A 14,800-nucleotide genomic window follows, 5' to 3' on the forward strand; every position below is an offset into this window, starting at 1 on the left:
AGCTAAGCACTACTTAGCTCTTCTAGCCAGTAGCTTCACTACATCTTTATTGCTTCTCTTTGCAGTCACTTCGTTCATGTCTGTTGTTTCATGACAAAACTCAAAAAGTAATAGGGAGAATTTTGGAGTCATTTTGTGAGTCTTGAAAAGAATATTCTTCCTTTTATTTCCCACTGCTCCCAGTAAAGAAATCCTGATGTATCATTATTTCATTCCAAATAATAATATCTTGCATTTATATAGCACTTTTCAGTTGACTAAGTGCTTTTACAGATATTCTTTTAAAGTGCACATGGCTGAAGGGGGGCAGTGGGAAGACCTAAGCCCCCTGGACATGACTCCAGGCAGGGGGGTGATTTATATACTGCCACTAAAGGTGTTTTTCTATGCTATGCCCTTTCCTGCCAGGCAGCAAGGTGGGCTGACTGGGGATTATGTCTCCCTACCAGGCTACACAGAAACTAAGCAAAGGGTAAGACAAGATCACCCACCTCTTACTCCCCTACCACCCTCAGCTACCTCTGTTTCCCCAACTGATTCCCTTTGCCTCTGCTTTTGACACTCTTAAAATTCCCAAGTTCCACTGTTGTGTTCAGAAATTCTGACCTTTATTTTTCTGTAGATTCTGCCAGGATACCCTTGGCTTCCTTGGTCCTCTTTCTTTTGCTTCCTTTATACCTTCCACTGTCTACCCCAACCCTCTCCATCTTATTTCACTTCTTTTTTCCTTCAATTAAAAAGTTTAAATGTACTCATCCAAAAAAAATTACTAAACCAAAAAAAATCATTTTTACTTAGTGATATTTGCATATTCCTTAAGTCATTATCTCAAGGTCTCCTAGTTCAATGCCTGGCAGCCTTTCATTAAATGTTGCGTCCCTTCCTCTTATTTCCTCCCTTTCACCCTTCAAATACACTAAAAGTGTTACTTACCCATAGTTGAGTGGCCTCTATTTGCCAAAACACGTAATTGAAAGTAAATGTAGCAAGATGTCCCCAGTACAGTCTCACAGTGATGTGGTTAGGACAGAGGGAAATACTTTTTAAAAAATGTTCTCTCATGCAAAAATTTTTACTTTAATTCTAGATAAATTGCTAGGTCTGGATAAATAAGAGAGATGAGAAAGTTGGGATCTTCAGCTTTGAGAAGAGAGAACTCTAGAAAGAATATGAAAGCTTTCTTTAGATACTGGGAGGATTGTTACAGAGAAGTCTTATTCAACTTCACTTTTTATGGCTTCTAAGAAGTTATGGGAAGGCATGTTTCAGAATGATAGATTAATAAACTTTAGTGAGAATAGCCTGAAATAGAACACTGCCTCCTGAGTTCCTCATCACTAGAAACACTAGGAGACTAACTGGTCATTTAACAGCAGTGAATAAGAGGAATCTAGACATAGATTTGCAGGCTAAACCAGTTAACTTTCACTTATGAAATCTCAGCTCCCTCATTAGATATTATCAGGTATGTTTATTTTATAATTGTTCATCATAGTCTTTTGCCTCTTTTGTGAGTGGAGAAGAGTAGCTTAAATTTTTCTTGTAACTTAGCAACATAATGTCATAGATATGATAAAATAAATAATATCTGTCCTGTTGCTAAACTTTGGAAAGGCCATATCAGAAATACTTTTTAAATTCTAGTTTTATCTTTTTATGTTTTTTTAAAATTTATTTGATAATGAGCTACCTTCAAAGAATAATTGTTAATGTCAAATAAAAGTACTCTGATCCTAATTGACTTAATCGGTCATGATACTTTTTAATATATCTAATTATTTGCTGAAGGGTTAATTTTATGTCCTTATGTTTGTAATCCTTTTAGAAGGTCTCAGTTTAGGCTTAAGACTTAGCCTAAACTGTCATTTTTCAAGTTTTATATTTTAGAAATATTCTAGCTAGTCTTGCAAATTTGGTCTTTAATACAGAGTATGGCAAAAGTAGGCTTACAATTATGAGTACACAAAACAGTTTATTCTTGTGTTATTAATTATTGTTACTTTTATTACAACTGTAAACCTACTTTTGCCCCACCTTATATATACTTTATTTCCCTGATTCTAAGATGCAAGATTTAATAAGTTTATAAAGAAGTAAAAGAGAAACTACATTTTACTTTTATCATACATTTGTTTAGATTCAGAGTTTGCCTCAGCTTCCTTTTGACCAATACGTACAGCTTCATTGTGGCACACTACTTTCATTGACTATAATCGTGGTTTTGACCTCTTTGAAATCTTTAAGATTGACTGTATAAATTTGAGGCATGTTGAAGAGTATGGAGTTTTGTGTCCTTGTCCTTTCTCATAAAAGTCAAGCTGCTTTTTTACTTCATTGTGTATACTACACGTTAAACAACTTCTCTGGAATTAAGGTACAACTTTGGACATCGAGGCATTAAGTGCTGAGTGATACAGCCAGCCCTTCACAGGGTGTGAGTCTATCACACAAAATTCTCCTGGCTTTGGAAAATGCTTTAGTCTGAGACCACTAGCCATTTCTTTGCTTTTAATTGAATTGTGGACATGCCATGCTAGTCAGTTTTACATTATAGCATAATCTTTTTTATAACATTTAAAGTTAAGAAGCCTTCCTTGGTTGGTGTTTCCTATACCAAGTCATAAATAAAATGATAGGTGGATGAACAGATAACCTTTATATACAGCTAAATTTGCACATACTCAGGTAAGGACAGCGCTATCTAAACTTACTCCTATGCCTAGAGGCTAAGTTTCTTTTGACATAGTTGTAACAAGCATCAATTTCAGAACTTGTTGAAATTTATAAAACTTGTATCTTAGAATCCAGGAAATATGGTATTGGCTAATTGATTGGCTAATCTCTAGGAAAGCCAATTGTTTTGGCAATAGAGCTCTCTCATTTACGTATTCAGTAGTAGGGTGTTTTTCTACAAAGGACATCAAAAGTCCCGCCCCCTCCCTACCCCCCCCCCCCCCAATATGGCTCTTTATATTACAGAAAGACTTGAAGAAGCAAAGCTTTAAAAAAATTAGCCTGTAAAGTAAATATTCAGAACTTAAACTTTTACTCAGTTTCTTAGATTTAATTAATCAGTTCATTTTAGTGTTTAACCTAATATTCTTATAAATTTTATAATGAAATCTCATAGTTTGAAGATACTATTTATTAAAAAGCAATTCTCTTTTGAAAGATAGAACATCAGACTTTCAGATGTTTACCATGAAAATCTGGATTGTCTGTACCCATTTCAGAAATAATACCTTTAAAAGTGTCTTGAAAAATATAAATTATAAGTATAAAGTGGATATAGCGATTAATATAAATAGATCTATCTCTTATAAAATTGTTTTAACTAGGAAATACAAGTAGATTGTGAATATTTTCTTTAATATTTAGACCACTATCAGTATCTTGATCATGTCATTGGTATCTTAATCATATAATTATAGAAAACCATGTTTTTATACCATTTTACTTATCAGCCAGTTCTGTCTTATCCAAGATAAGCTTTTGCCATCAGTTTATTTTATTATCTCAACATGTCCTAGCAGCCTATGCTACTTAATCTATCCTTTAAAGTTGCTAATTCCTTGTCGTCTGTTTTTTGCTGATGTACCCCTGTACATTTGCTGTCACTTCACATCCACTCCTGTTTGCAGTTCTTGGCCTTAGGAAATTGCATGCAGAATAAGAAGCTGAAGATGAATTATGAATGCATGAGATAAGCTATAAATGATCAATGTGAGGCGAAAAATAATAGAATGTGCAACAGTGAAGCCTAATTGACTTGGACATTTTTTTATAGCTAATAAGTTTTGTCTGACATTTATTTTTAAATTTAATTTATGTAACTTCTTTTTAACTCTAGTCATCTCAGCTTAACAATCCCCAGTTTGTATGGGTGGTACCAGCTTTGCGTCAGCTCCATGAAATCACCCGTTCATTCATAAAACAAACCTATCAAAAGCAAGACAAGGTAAGAGTATAGTATAGCCAAATCTGATTATCACACAGTTGTTTACATAACCTTTTATAATAATAAAACATGAATAAGATTGCTGAGTCTTGTCACTATTTTACATTTTATGGTTATTAATGTAATTCATTTGTATTAATAATTTTGAGTTTACACATCATTCTGCTTTCATTTCTATGGAGCTTTTCTTTTTATGTATCCTTAACTCATTTTTATTTTTATTACCTATAAATTAAAATCATTAGGCCAGTTTTTAAAAGTTAGAATGGTATTTTAGAAATTTGTTTGAAATGACTCGAAGGTTTATTTTATATTACAAAAAAATTAGTGTGATTATGGAGCTAGAACTTCCTCAATGTAATAGACTTGAGAAGAAAAATCTGGATAGTTTTGTTGAAAGAGTTCTTTATAAAAGAAAAATAATATTTTTTAGAAGCAAAATTTAGCAGAGAAGTTTATTAATTCCCTAGTAAATGTACATACCAGATTGATTTTATTTACTTTTATGTAAGGAATGTGAGTGAAGAAAACATGTTTACTATCACTCACGTACTATTACTTGCTAACAGAAGTTTGTACTAAAATGACAAAATAACTAAATTTTCATACCATTTTTGTTTTTGCCAAGAGCATTATTCAAGACTTGAAGAAAAATTTTGAAATAGTGAAATTGGTAACGGGAAGTTTGATAGCTTGTCATCGACTTGCAGCAGCCATGGCTGGACATGGAGGCTTGACTGGTTCAACACTAGTGGATGGCCGATACACTTACCGGGAGGTAGGTATTGGCACTGTGCTTTTATTTCATGATTTACAACGTTCATTTGGACTTTTTGCACTAACTGCATTATGATAAAGTAATAAAAATAGACATCTTTTCTTTGACTTTGACATGAAATACTAATTGTCAATTCTGTGGATAGTTGTTTTTGTTTTCAAATCAATTGATTAGTAGTAGCATTTTTTTAAATTAGTGGAAAAAATCTTAACTGAATGGTTGTGAGTTTATGGTGTTTTACTTTTTGAGATTACTGAAATCATATTTTATTATTATCTAAAGTCAACTGAATTTTTAATCGACTTGAAGTAGCTTCTATTACATTGTACTGTCAGCCTGTAAACAGATTTCTCACATTTACCATAAATTATATGAAAAAGCATTAGATAGAACTGTTAAAGTTTTATTTTGTTTTTTAAATTTTGCTTTTAAGTATGAATGTCTGGAGTTAAATAATTATCTTTTTTTTGGCAGTATTTAGAAGCCCATCTAAAATTTCTGGCATTTTTCTTGCAAGAAGCTACTCTGTATTTGGGTTGGAATCGTGCCAAGGAAATCTGGGAGTGTCTTGTGACTGGCCAGGATGTTTGTGAACTAGATAGAGAGGTAAGAAGACGGTATTGTGGACAAAGTTACATCTTTTAGTGTGTTTTGTTCCTGTCACATGAAACTAATTTTAAGTTACCAATAGAAAACTAAGTTCCTGTAATGACATTGTACCCCAGAAACGTCAAAGAAGATTGAAGGCCTAGACAGATTTTTATAACTGTAATTAAACAGCGGAAAATAGATTAAACCAGGAGCTCAACACCTGTTTTGACATTTACTAGCAGTGAATCGCTGTTTCTTCTTCTCATTTTATGGAATAATATTAACTACTTGATAGGATTGTTGAAAAGACTAAATATGTGATAGTGCCTTGCACAATGCCTGGCTTCTTAATAAATGTTTGTGGAAAAACTCAAGTATAAAATTCAAAGAAAAGTGGGAATATATACATTATCTGTGGGAAAGATTGCTAGTAACTTAATGCTTTATTTAGTCCAAAGTTCTAAGCATTTCCATTTTGAGTGGTGTTTGGGCAATGTAAATTTTTGAAGATTTACAACAAATTTATCTTTACTGTCCCAATTTGGAATATGTATTTTCCTGGAATGGATTTTAGTTGTAGGGTAATATTTGTCTTGATCCACAGATGTGTTTTGAATGGTTTACAAAAGGGCAACATGACCTTGAGAGTGATGTTCAGCAGCAGCTCTTCAAGGAGAAGATTCTTAAATTGGAATCATATGAAATCACTATGAATGGTAGGAAAAAACATAAAATCATTTTTTCAGTTCTTTAAAAAATTGTATTCGTTTCTTTCCTTCTAAGCCAACTTTTCAGAAGCAACCAAGCAGTATGGAATATGTTTGTAATGTTTATACAGGGTGCCCCACAAAAATGTATACACACTTAGATGTTTATACACATTTTGAAAATGAAATGTATTTTTAATAAGCACTGCCTTTATAATTATTCTGTTTGTATATAATTTTGTTCCTGTCATATGATAAATTCTTTTCTATATAAATGCTATTTTATAATTAGTTTTTTAAATTGTATGGCCTGATAACTCAAATTGCCAAAATGTTTTTTCATGAAGTTACTTAGTACAAAAAGGATTCATTTAAAGTCAAAATTTCTCAAAGTACAGAAATCTTCCTTTTAGGTATTTATTTTAACTGAAATTTGTTATTGATATATAATTCACATACCATAAAATTTACTTTTTAAAAGTGTAAAATCAGTGGCTTTTAGTATATCCACAAAGTTGTGCAACCTTCGCCACTTTTTAATCCCAGAACATTTTCATCACCAAAAGAAATCCTGTACCTTTTAGCAGTCACTCCCTGTTCTCCTCTACCCCCAGTCTCTAATCCAGTTTCTGCCTTTATGGATTAGCCTAATCTAAACATTTCATATACATGGAATTGTACAATATGTATCTGGCATTTTTCATTATGCTGAGGCATGTTAATTTCAAGGTTCACCCCAGGTTAGTTGTAGCATGTACTTCATTCCAGTTAGGCCAAATAATATTCTTTTGTTAGGCTATACCACATTTTGTTTATCCATTCATCAGTTGATGAACATTTGGGTTGTTAACACTTTCTGGCTATTAATCATGCTGCTACAAATATTCATGTACAAGTTTTGTGTGAACAGAGGTTTTTATTTGAGGAACTACCAAACTTTTGTGATGTGGCTGCGCTATTTTATAATCCCACCAGCAATGCATGAGAATTTCAATTTCTCTACTTCCTCACCAGTACTTATTAATTTGTATATTTTTTATTTTAGCCATCCTAGGGGGTGTGAAGTGGTATCGCATGGTATTGATTTGTATTTCCCTGAAGACTAATGAAATTGACTCTTCATGTGTTTATCGGCCATTTGTATATATTTGGAGAAATACCTATTCAAATCTTTTGCTCATTTTTTAATTAGGTTATTTGTCTTTTTTTTTGTTGTTGAGTTGTAAGAGTTCCTTATATATTCTGCATACTAGCTCCTTGTCAGAAATATGATTTCCAAATTTTTTGTCCCAGTCTGTGGGTTGTCCTTTTACTCTCTTGACAGTCCTCTGAAGTACAAGTTTTTAATTTCGATTTAGTCCAATGTATCTATTTTTTCTTTTGTTACTTGTACTTTGGGCACCATATCTAAGAACCATTACCTAATCCAAGGTCTTAAAGATTTGCGCCTTTGTTTTGTCCTGAGTATTTTAGTTTCAGTTCTTGATATGCTTTGAGTCTTTTAGTCTATGCTTACAGTACAGGAATTTATTTAGCATTCCCTAATTTCAGGTTTTAACTTATTTAAGACTTTCTTTGAAAATGTGAATCTCTGTGATCATCGATTGAAAAGACAAGGAGCTCAGTTGGTAAGTACATTATTCTCAAATCTGAAAAATTTAGATAATCTAGTAAAATTGGATATCAGCAAAAACATGTTATAATCATAGTGAAACATTAAGTTTTTTAAAAGACTGGATATCCTTTGTCTGCTGTTTTCTGCATTGATGACAACTGACATCTCAGATCCCTCTGCTTCTTATTGACCCAGGGCTGCCAGTGGCTTCCTGTGGCTAGGTCAGTGTAGAGTAGGTTAGTTCCATCTACACTTCCAACTCCTCAGACCCATCAACCCGCATATTCCTAACAAAGTAATAGTCTTCAGTTCTGAGATGCAGTGGCAAGGATTTGGGAAGAAAAATTTAGGAGCAGACAATGAAGCAGGAAAATGATCTGTAGAATGTGTACAGCTGTTTATATATATGTGCACCTTTAAAAAAAGAAAGGTAAAAAAATAACTCTTTTCTAAGACTGTTTCATGATCTGGTTTCCTGGATGGTAAGAATTTTTACAAGGCCTTTTAAGCTCTTGGGAAGACCGAATTGAGCCCCAAGGAGTATTAACTACTAGCTTAACTTCATTTTCTTCTGAAGAAAAGCTCCTGAGGATGGCACCCATCTCACGCTTTGCTAGTTCTGCATCAGTAATTCAATTGGGTAGATGTCTAGTATGGGTGTAGGTGTATGTGGAAAAAAGCTTCTTCACATCTCTTCTGGTTCCCTTGGGCATGGCCCAGTGTTTCTGTGGTTGGTTGTCTTTTGTTTCAAGGTCCATATTGGTACAGTAGTGTTCTCATATAGTTGGTTTTTATAGCCTTAATTCATATTGAACTAAAGAGGTGTGAACTTACAATGTAACAGAAAATAATTGTCATTTTGTGACCTTGGTGTACTATTTTTTTTTCTTTTGAACAGTATGTAGAAAAGCTGGAACTGATAGGAATGGATTTCATTTGGAAAATAGCCATGGAATCACCTGATGAAGAAATTGCAAATGAAGCTATTCAGTTAATCATAAACTATAGTTACATTAATCTAAATCCTAGGTTAAAGAAGGTGGGTATCTACAGAAAGAAGGTAGTCAAACACAAAAGGGCAGAAGATTGTATATATTTTTATTTGTAAGTTAGCATGCCTAAAAATTGACTTCTTTATTTTGACATTTATTCTTAATGATTACAGCTAAATGCCAGACTAAGTTTAATTTCCATATACCTCTTACTTTTAGGATTCTGTATCATTGCATAAGAAATTTATTGCTGATTGCTATACAAGATTAGAAGTGAGTAGCAAATTTTATTTAACCTGTTATTTAAATAAATGCTTTCTTTTTCTTTCCTTTCATAATTTTATATTTTGAGATCATGTATGTAGTTGCTATTTGTGGCTGCATCCTGTTGAAGAATCTGTGAACCAACCATATTGTATTGCAGGGAGCAGATGTTTGCCTTGATGCCCCCACATACAAGTGTATATAGGACATTGTTTCTTCTCCATCCACCACCCTCTTCCCTGCTTTTTCCACCTCCCTTTGAGGGTATAGGAATTTGTTTTCTGTTTTCAGGTCTACTCCACTCCACATTTCCAATGGATTCTTTTCCTCCTTTTTACTTTTTGGTTCAGGAATTTTATACAAGCACTTGCTTCTTTTTCCGTGCTTCCCATGTTTCACCTAGTTTATATTATAAATGCTATTAAAGGCCATACCAGGACACTCACTAGTAGGTGTTGTTGGTTGTCTTTGTCCCTTAGAAGCCTGCTGTATAATACATTTCACATATAATGCCTTATTTCCAGCTTGATAGTTAAAGCATTGAACAAACATTCATTTTCTTTCTTAATTTGTGCTTGTTTTTTATATCGAATAAAGAGTATTCCAAAAATATAAAGTGCTACTTCCCCCAAATGTTAGTAAGTTAAACATTTTGGTGATGAGTATGTGCTAGAATATGTGGAGGATTTCCCAAGTCATGACTTCCATCCAGATAGGTCATCATAAAAAACATTTAGCCCGGCCAGTGTGACTCAGTGGTTGAGGGTCAACCTATGAACCAGAGGTCATGGTTCAATTCCCACTCAGGGCACATGCCCAGGTTGGGGGTTCAATCCCTGTGGGGGGTGAGCAGGAGGCAGCTGATCAATGATTCTCATCATTGATGTTTCTATCTCTCTCTCCCTCTCCCTTCTTCTCTGAAATTAATAAAAATATATTTTTAAAAAACCATTTAAAATATTCAAGTACCTCTAAATGAGGTACCATGTATTAACATACGGAGAAGAGTAGTTCTCAACTGGGAATTATTTTGCCTCCCACAGATCATGTGGCAACGTTAGGAGATCTTTTTAGTTGTCACAGTTTGAGGAGTCCTACTGGTAAAGGACGGGGATGCTGCTAAATATCCTACAATGCCTGAAACAGTCTTCCACAACAGAGAAGTTTCCAGCCCAAAATGCCAATTGATCAGAGGTTGAGAAACCCTGATATATATAGAATGATTATTTCTTATTTCATAGGCAGCCAGTTCAGCACTTGGTGGCCCCACTCTAACACATGCTGTGACCAGAGCAACAAAAATGCTTACAGCAACTGCCATGCCAACTGTAGCAACATCAGTTCAGTCTCCATATAGGTAAGTGATTGCAGAAGTTACAACAAATACACAAATAAAAAAATAATTGATATATTTTTCCCCTCCCATGGCGATCTCTCAATTGTTGATTTCTTCATTTTATTTCAAAACTTGGCAAATAGTCATGTCCTGGGAGATTATGTTTTCCTTTATACATCCCCATATTTGTATCTCTTGAAGATTTGTAGGTCATTATCATAACCACCCAAGAATTACACTGCTCCTACCCCTCTACCTAGTAGACAAGGTTTCTTTGTGGGTTTTTTATTTTATTCATTTAACTTTTTAAAACTGTGTAGTGAGTAATTTCTCTATTATGATGTAGTAAAGATTCATTAATTACATGAAGAGTAATTTTTTAAAGTTTTAAATATTTACTTACTTAGACATCTTACAAATTTTCTCCTTGAATAATCAAATCCAAAGCATTAATAGCATAAGCAAAATGAAGTGTAAGATGATGATTAATTAAAAGTGTACATTATAATATATTCATAGTTAAAATACTATTAAAATTATTTTTTTTAATTATTTTTTATGGGAACTTCATCCCAAAATATTTTTGTTAAAATGAAACTGACATTGTCTCTTAATCACATTGCTGTGTTTAGAGATTTCAATCAGTGAAATCTTAATTCAGTATTCCAGTTTTTTGATATAGTAAGTAGAATAGATAAATATTTAGAAACATGAGATTGAAGCAACTAGAACATTTTTGTGAGGCTTTATGAGTCTTCCGTTACTGGTAAGCAACACCAAATTAATGATTCCCAGGAAACTTTGGCAGGTGCTCATAGAAGGTCTCTGCATCTCACTCTGCTGCTCTCTAGTGATGGGTACTCATATAGTCTCTCTCAACTCCTGGAATGACTTTATGTATGTGTGTATGTATTTTTATTTACAGTTGAATATATTCCTTTTCTTTTTATTTTGAAACTAGTGGCCTGGTATATGAAATTCTTGCATGGGGGGGGTTCCCTCAGCCTAGCCTGCACCCTCTCCAATCGGGGACCCTTTGGGGGATGTCTGACTGCCGTTTTAGGCCCGATCCCTGTGCCAGCAGTCAAACATCCCTCTTGCAATCTGGGACCACTGGCTCCTAACCGCTCACCTGCCTGCCTGATGGCCCCTACTGCTTCTGCCTACCTGATTGCCCCTAACTGCCTCTGCCTGCCTGATTGCCCCTAACTGCCCTCCCCTGCTGGCCTGATCTCGCCCCCAGCTGCCCTCCCCTGCAGTCCTGATCTCGCCCCCAACTGCCTTCCTCTGCTGGCCTGGTCGCCCCCAACTGCCCTCCCCTGCCGGCCTGATCTCGCCCCTGACTGCTCTCCCCTGCCAGCCTGATTGCCCCTAACTACCTCTGCCTGCCTGATCACCCCAAACTGCCCTCTCTTGCCAGCCTGATGTCGCCCCCAACTGCCCTCCCCTGCCAGCCTGATCTCGCCTCCAACTGCCCTCCCCTGCTGGCCTGATCGTCCCTAACTGCCTCTGCCTCGGCCCCCACCACCATGGCTTTGTCTGAAAGGAAGTCGGATGTCTGGAAGATGGCTGGTCGACCCGGTCTAATTAGCATATTACCTTTTGCTTAAATTTGGGGGAAAGCCTTTTTCAGCAGGTGGAGATGCAGTTGGCAGACAAAAATACATAATTTCTATAGCCAGCCACATGCGCTATACTGCCAAACCGGTCATTAAAAAATTGAACCACTTTCTTACACCTTACACCAAATAGCTGTTGCCCTTAAAACCCCTCCTCACCCCCCACCTTAGGTTCTGCCTTTGCAATTCACCCAGATTAGGTTCTGATTGGTCGGTTTGTATGCCAGTGTCAAAAGCTCCGCCTCATAGGCAGCCATTGGCTCCTCGCAGTTCACCCAGATTTGGTTCTGATTGGTCGGTTTCTATGCCAGTCAGCGCCTCCGGGCCTATCTCCAGGCCTGATCAGAGAGGCAGGGCTGATCAGCAGCCCCCACTGCTGCTGGCGAGGCCTGGAGAGAAAGAGAGGCAAGCGCTGATCAACAGCTGCCATGGAGGCTGCAGATCAGACCCTGCTTCTCTCTCCGGGCCTGATCTGCAGCCTCCTTGGCATTCAGTGCTGGGTCGCCACGCCTGCAGCACTGACTGCAGGACTGACTTCCAGTGTTCAGTTGTCCGTTCAGTTATTTTGGATGTTACGGACCCTGGCTCTTTATATATATACTAGAAGCCTGATGTATGAAGATTTGTGCAAGAATAGGCCTTCCTTTTCATGGCTGCCGGCACACAGCAGGCTTGCTCTGGCAGCCTGTGCAGTGGTGGTGGTGGTGGCAAGCCCTGCGCACTCAGGCCTCGCTTCCTCCTCGCCCTCCTTCTCCGGAGAGTTCCTCTGTGCAGCGCTGGCACTCCCAGGGAGGCGCAGAGAGGAAGAAGTGGGAGGAGCGAGGCAGGCGGGGAGGACTGGAGAGGTTGGGTGCGCTAGTGCATTTCACTTTCCCATTTGAAGTAGACTTTCTGGAATAGCAAATATTTAAAGGCATTTGGATTTTTCATCTCTCAATGTGAACACATGTAGCCTTCTCTTCAGTAAAGTTATGGAAGGAACTGTGACTATGTTAAGTACTGGATGTTGGAGTCAGTCCTACATCCCTTGGTATTCAAGGGGAATTGCTTCCAGGGCGTGTGCGCGTGCACACACACACCAAACTACAAGGATGCTCAAGTCCTTTATATAAAATGGTGTAGTATTTGCATTAATCGATGTTTACATGTAGGCTACAGCAGGGTATGCCTACACATCATTTGTGTGGATTCAGTGTCGTTTTCAGCTCATGGCAGATTCAAATTTTGCATTTTGGAACTGTCTGGGATTTTGTTTTTTCAAGTAGTTTTGATTCACGGTTGGTTGAATCCACAATGCCAAACCCACAGATATGGAGGGCCAACTATATTTCACATGATAAGGAGTTCATAAGTCTGACTAAAGGAGACCTCAAGACTCATTTTCAGACTCTGTTAGAACTCCATGCTCCCTTGCTGTGTGTTTTCTGTCCCAGAGATGGTTATGTCTCCTATGTGTTGATTTCTTAAATACTTTGAAAATCCTTAGACTACAAATTCTTATATTTTAAGTTTGAACTATACAGAATGTTCACAGATGAATAATTGTTTATTCTTCCTTTCCTCCTCATTCTTAGCCTAATTCAAACAAATAGTAACCTAAGTATCAGTAGATGAGTGGATAAAGAAAAGGGGGTGTGTATATATAATGGAATACTATTCAGCTATATAAAAAAGAATGAAATCTTGCCATCTGCAACAACATGGATGAACCTAGAGGGCATTGTGCAGAGTGAAATAAGTCAGACAGAGAAAGACAATACCATAAGATTTTACCTATATATGAAATCTAAAAAACAATAAATGAACAAGCAGAATAGAAACAAACTCACAGATACAGAGAACATTTTGATGGTTGCCAGATGGGAAGAAGTGAAAAGGGTGAAGGGATCAAGAAGTGCAATTTGATAGTTATAGAATATTCATGGAATATAAAGTAAAGCATAGGAAATATAGTTAATAATCTATAATAATAAAAGGGTAATATGCTAATTAGAACAGACATCATTCCAGACATCCTTCCAGACGAAGCCGGGGCTGGAGGGAAGTCAGCCTGGGTCCCGGGTACCGGAGGTCGGCCAGAGGAGGGAAGCAGCCTGGGTCCCGGGTGCTGGAGGGAAGCTGTTGCCAGCAGCCAGGGGAAGGAAGGCCTACTCTTGCATGAATTTTCGTGCATCGGGCCTCTAGTATTGTAATAAATATGTAGTGTTGAATGGGTACTAGATTTATAAGGGTGATCACTTTGTAAGTGATATAAATGTCTAATCACTGGGTTGTACATCTGAAACTAATACAATATAGTACATCAACTATAATTGAAAATAAAAATTATTTTAAAAAACCAAATAGCAACTTTTATTTATGGAATACTTCCTGGTTTGCATTTGTCTTCTAATTTTCAGGCAGTTTAGAACTTTGATTCCATGTGTTTACAGAATTATGTAGCATATTTTAGTTGTAAAATAATTAGAGTCAAGCTCACTGATTTTTTATTCTTGGTGGATTGATGGACAAATGGGCCTGGATACCCAGAGGAGACCCAGGTCCTCTATTTATGGAACAACTTTTTAAAAAAGAAGAAAGAAAAGAACAGGAAAGGAAATGTGGGGAGGGTCAGTCTTCTCCTCCCTTATGCTATCTGTATGCTGCAGCTGTGGACAGCTTGCATTTCCTCCTCCTAGGGTGAAAGGGAAGTTTAGTCTTTGCAAATTTCAGTCTTTGACGAGTGTCTGCTACCTGTTGATTGGGGTTTTGGTGAAACAGAGAGGAATTGAGCTCAAATCAGCAATTCATTTCAAATATGTTTAAAATTGTTTTTAATCTATAGATCCACTAAACTTGTAATCATTGAGAGATTGCTGCTTCTGGCAGAACGCTATGTGATCACTATAGAGGTAAGTCTCCCTTTTTTTCTAAAGCAACTGAATCATCCCATTATTAGAC

At 36.5% G+C, this 14,800-nt stretch overlaps 1 protein-coding gene across 2 annotated transcripts in view; it reads left to right on the top strand.

Annotated features, from left to right (window-relative positions):
• USP24 (ubiquitin specific peptidase 24) overlaps positions 1 to 14,800 on the top strand; it is a 129,079-nt gene that overhangs the window by 52,855 nt on the left and 61,424 nt on the right. For both annotated transcript variants that reach the window (XM_080654491.1, XM_080654490.1), the window contains exons 17-25: positions 3,851 to 3,958; positions 4,587 to 4,736; positions 5,211 to 5,342; positions 5,932 to 6,043; positions 7,586 to 7,662; positions 8,548 to 8,688; positions 8,861 to 8,914; positions 10,147 to 10,262; positions 14,685 to 14,751. In XM_080654491.1, the coding sequence (XP_080510617.1) occupies positions 3,851 to 3,958; positions 4,587 to 4,736; positions 5,211 to 5,342; positions 5,932 to 6,043; positions 7,586 to 7,662; positions 8,548 to 8,688; positions 8,861 to 8,914; positions 10,147 to 10,262; positions 14,685 to 14,751 (957 nt within the window). The remainder of the gene's footprint in view (positions 1 to 3,850; positions 3,959 to 4,586; positions 4,737 to 5,210; positions 5,343 to 5,931; positions 6,044 to 7,585; positions 7,663 to 8,547; positions 8,689 to 8,860; positions 8,915 to 10,146; positions 10,263 to 14,684; positions 14,752 to 14,800) is intronic.

Source organism: Plecotus auritus (assembly GCF_963455305.1).
Source record: "Plecotus auritus genome assembly, chromosome: 2".
NCBI lineage: Eukaryota > Metazoa > Chordata > Mammalia > Chiroptera > Vespertilionidae > Plecotus > Plecotus auritus.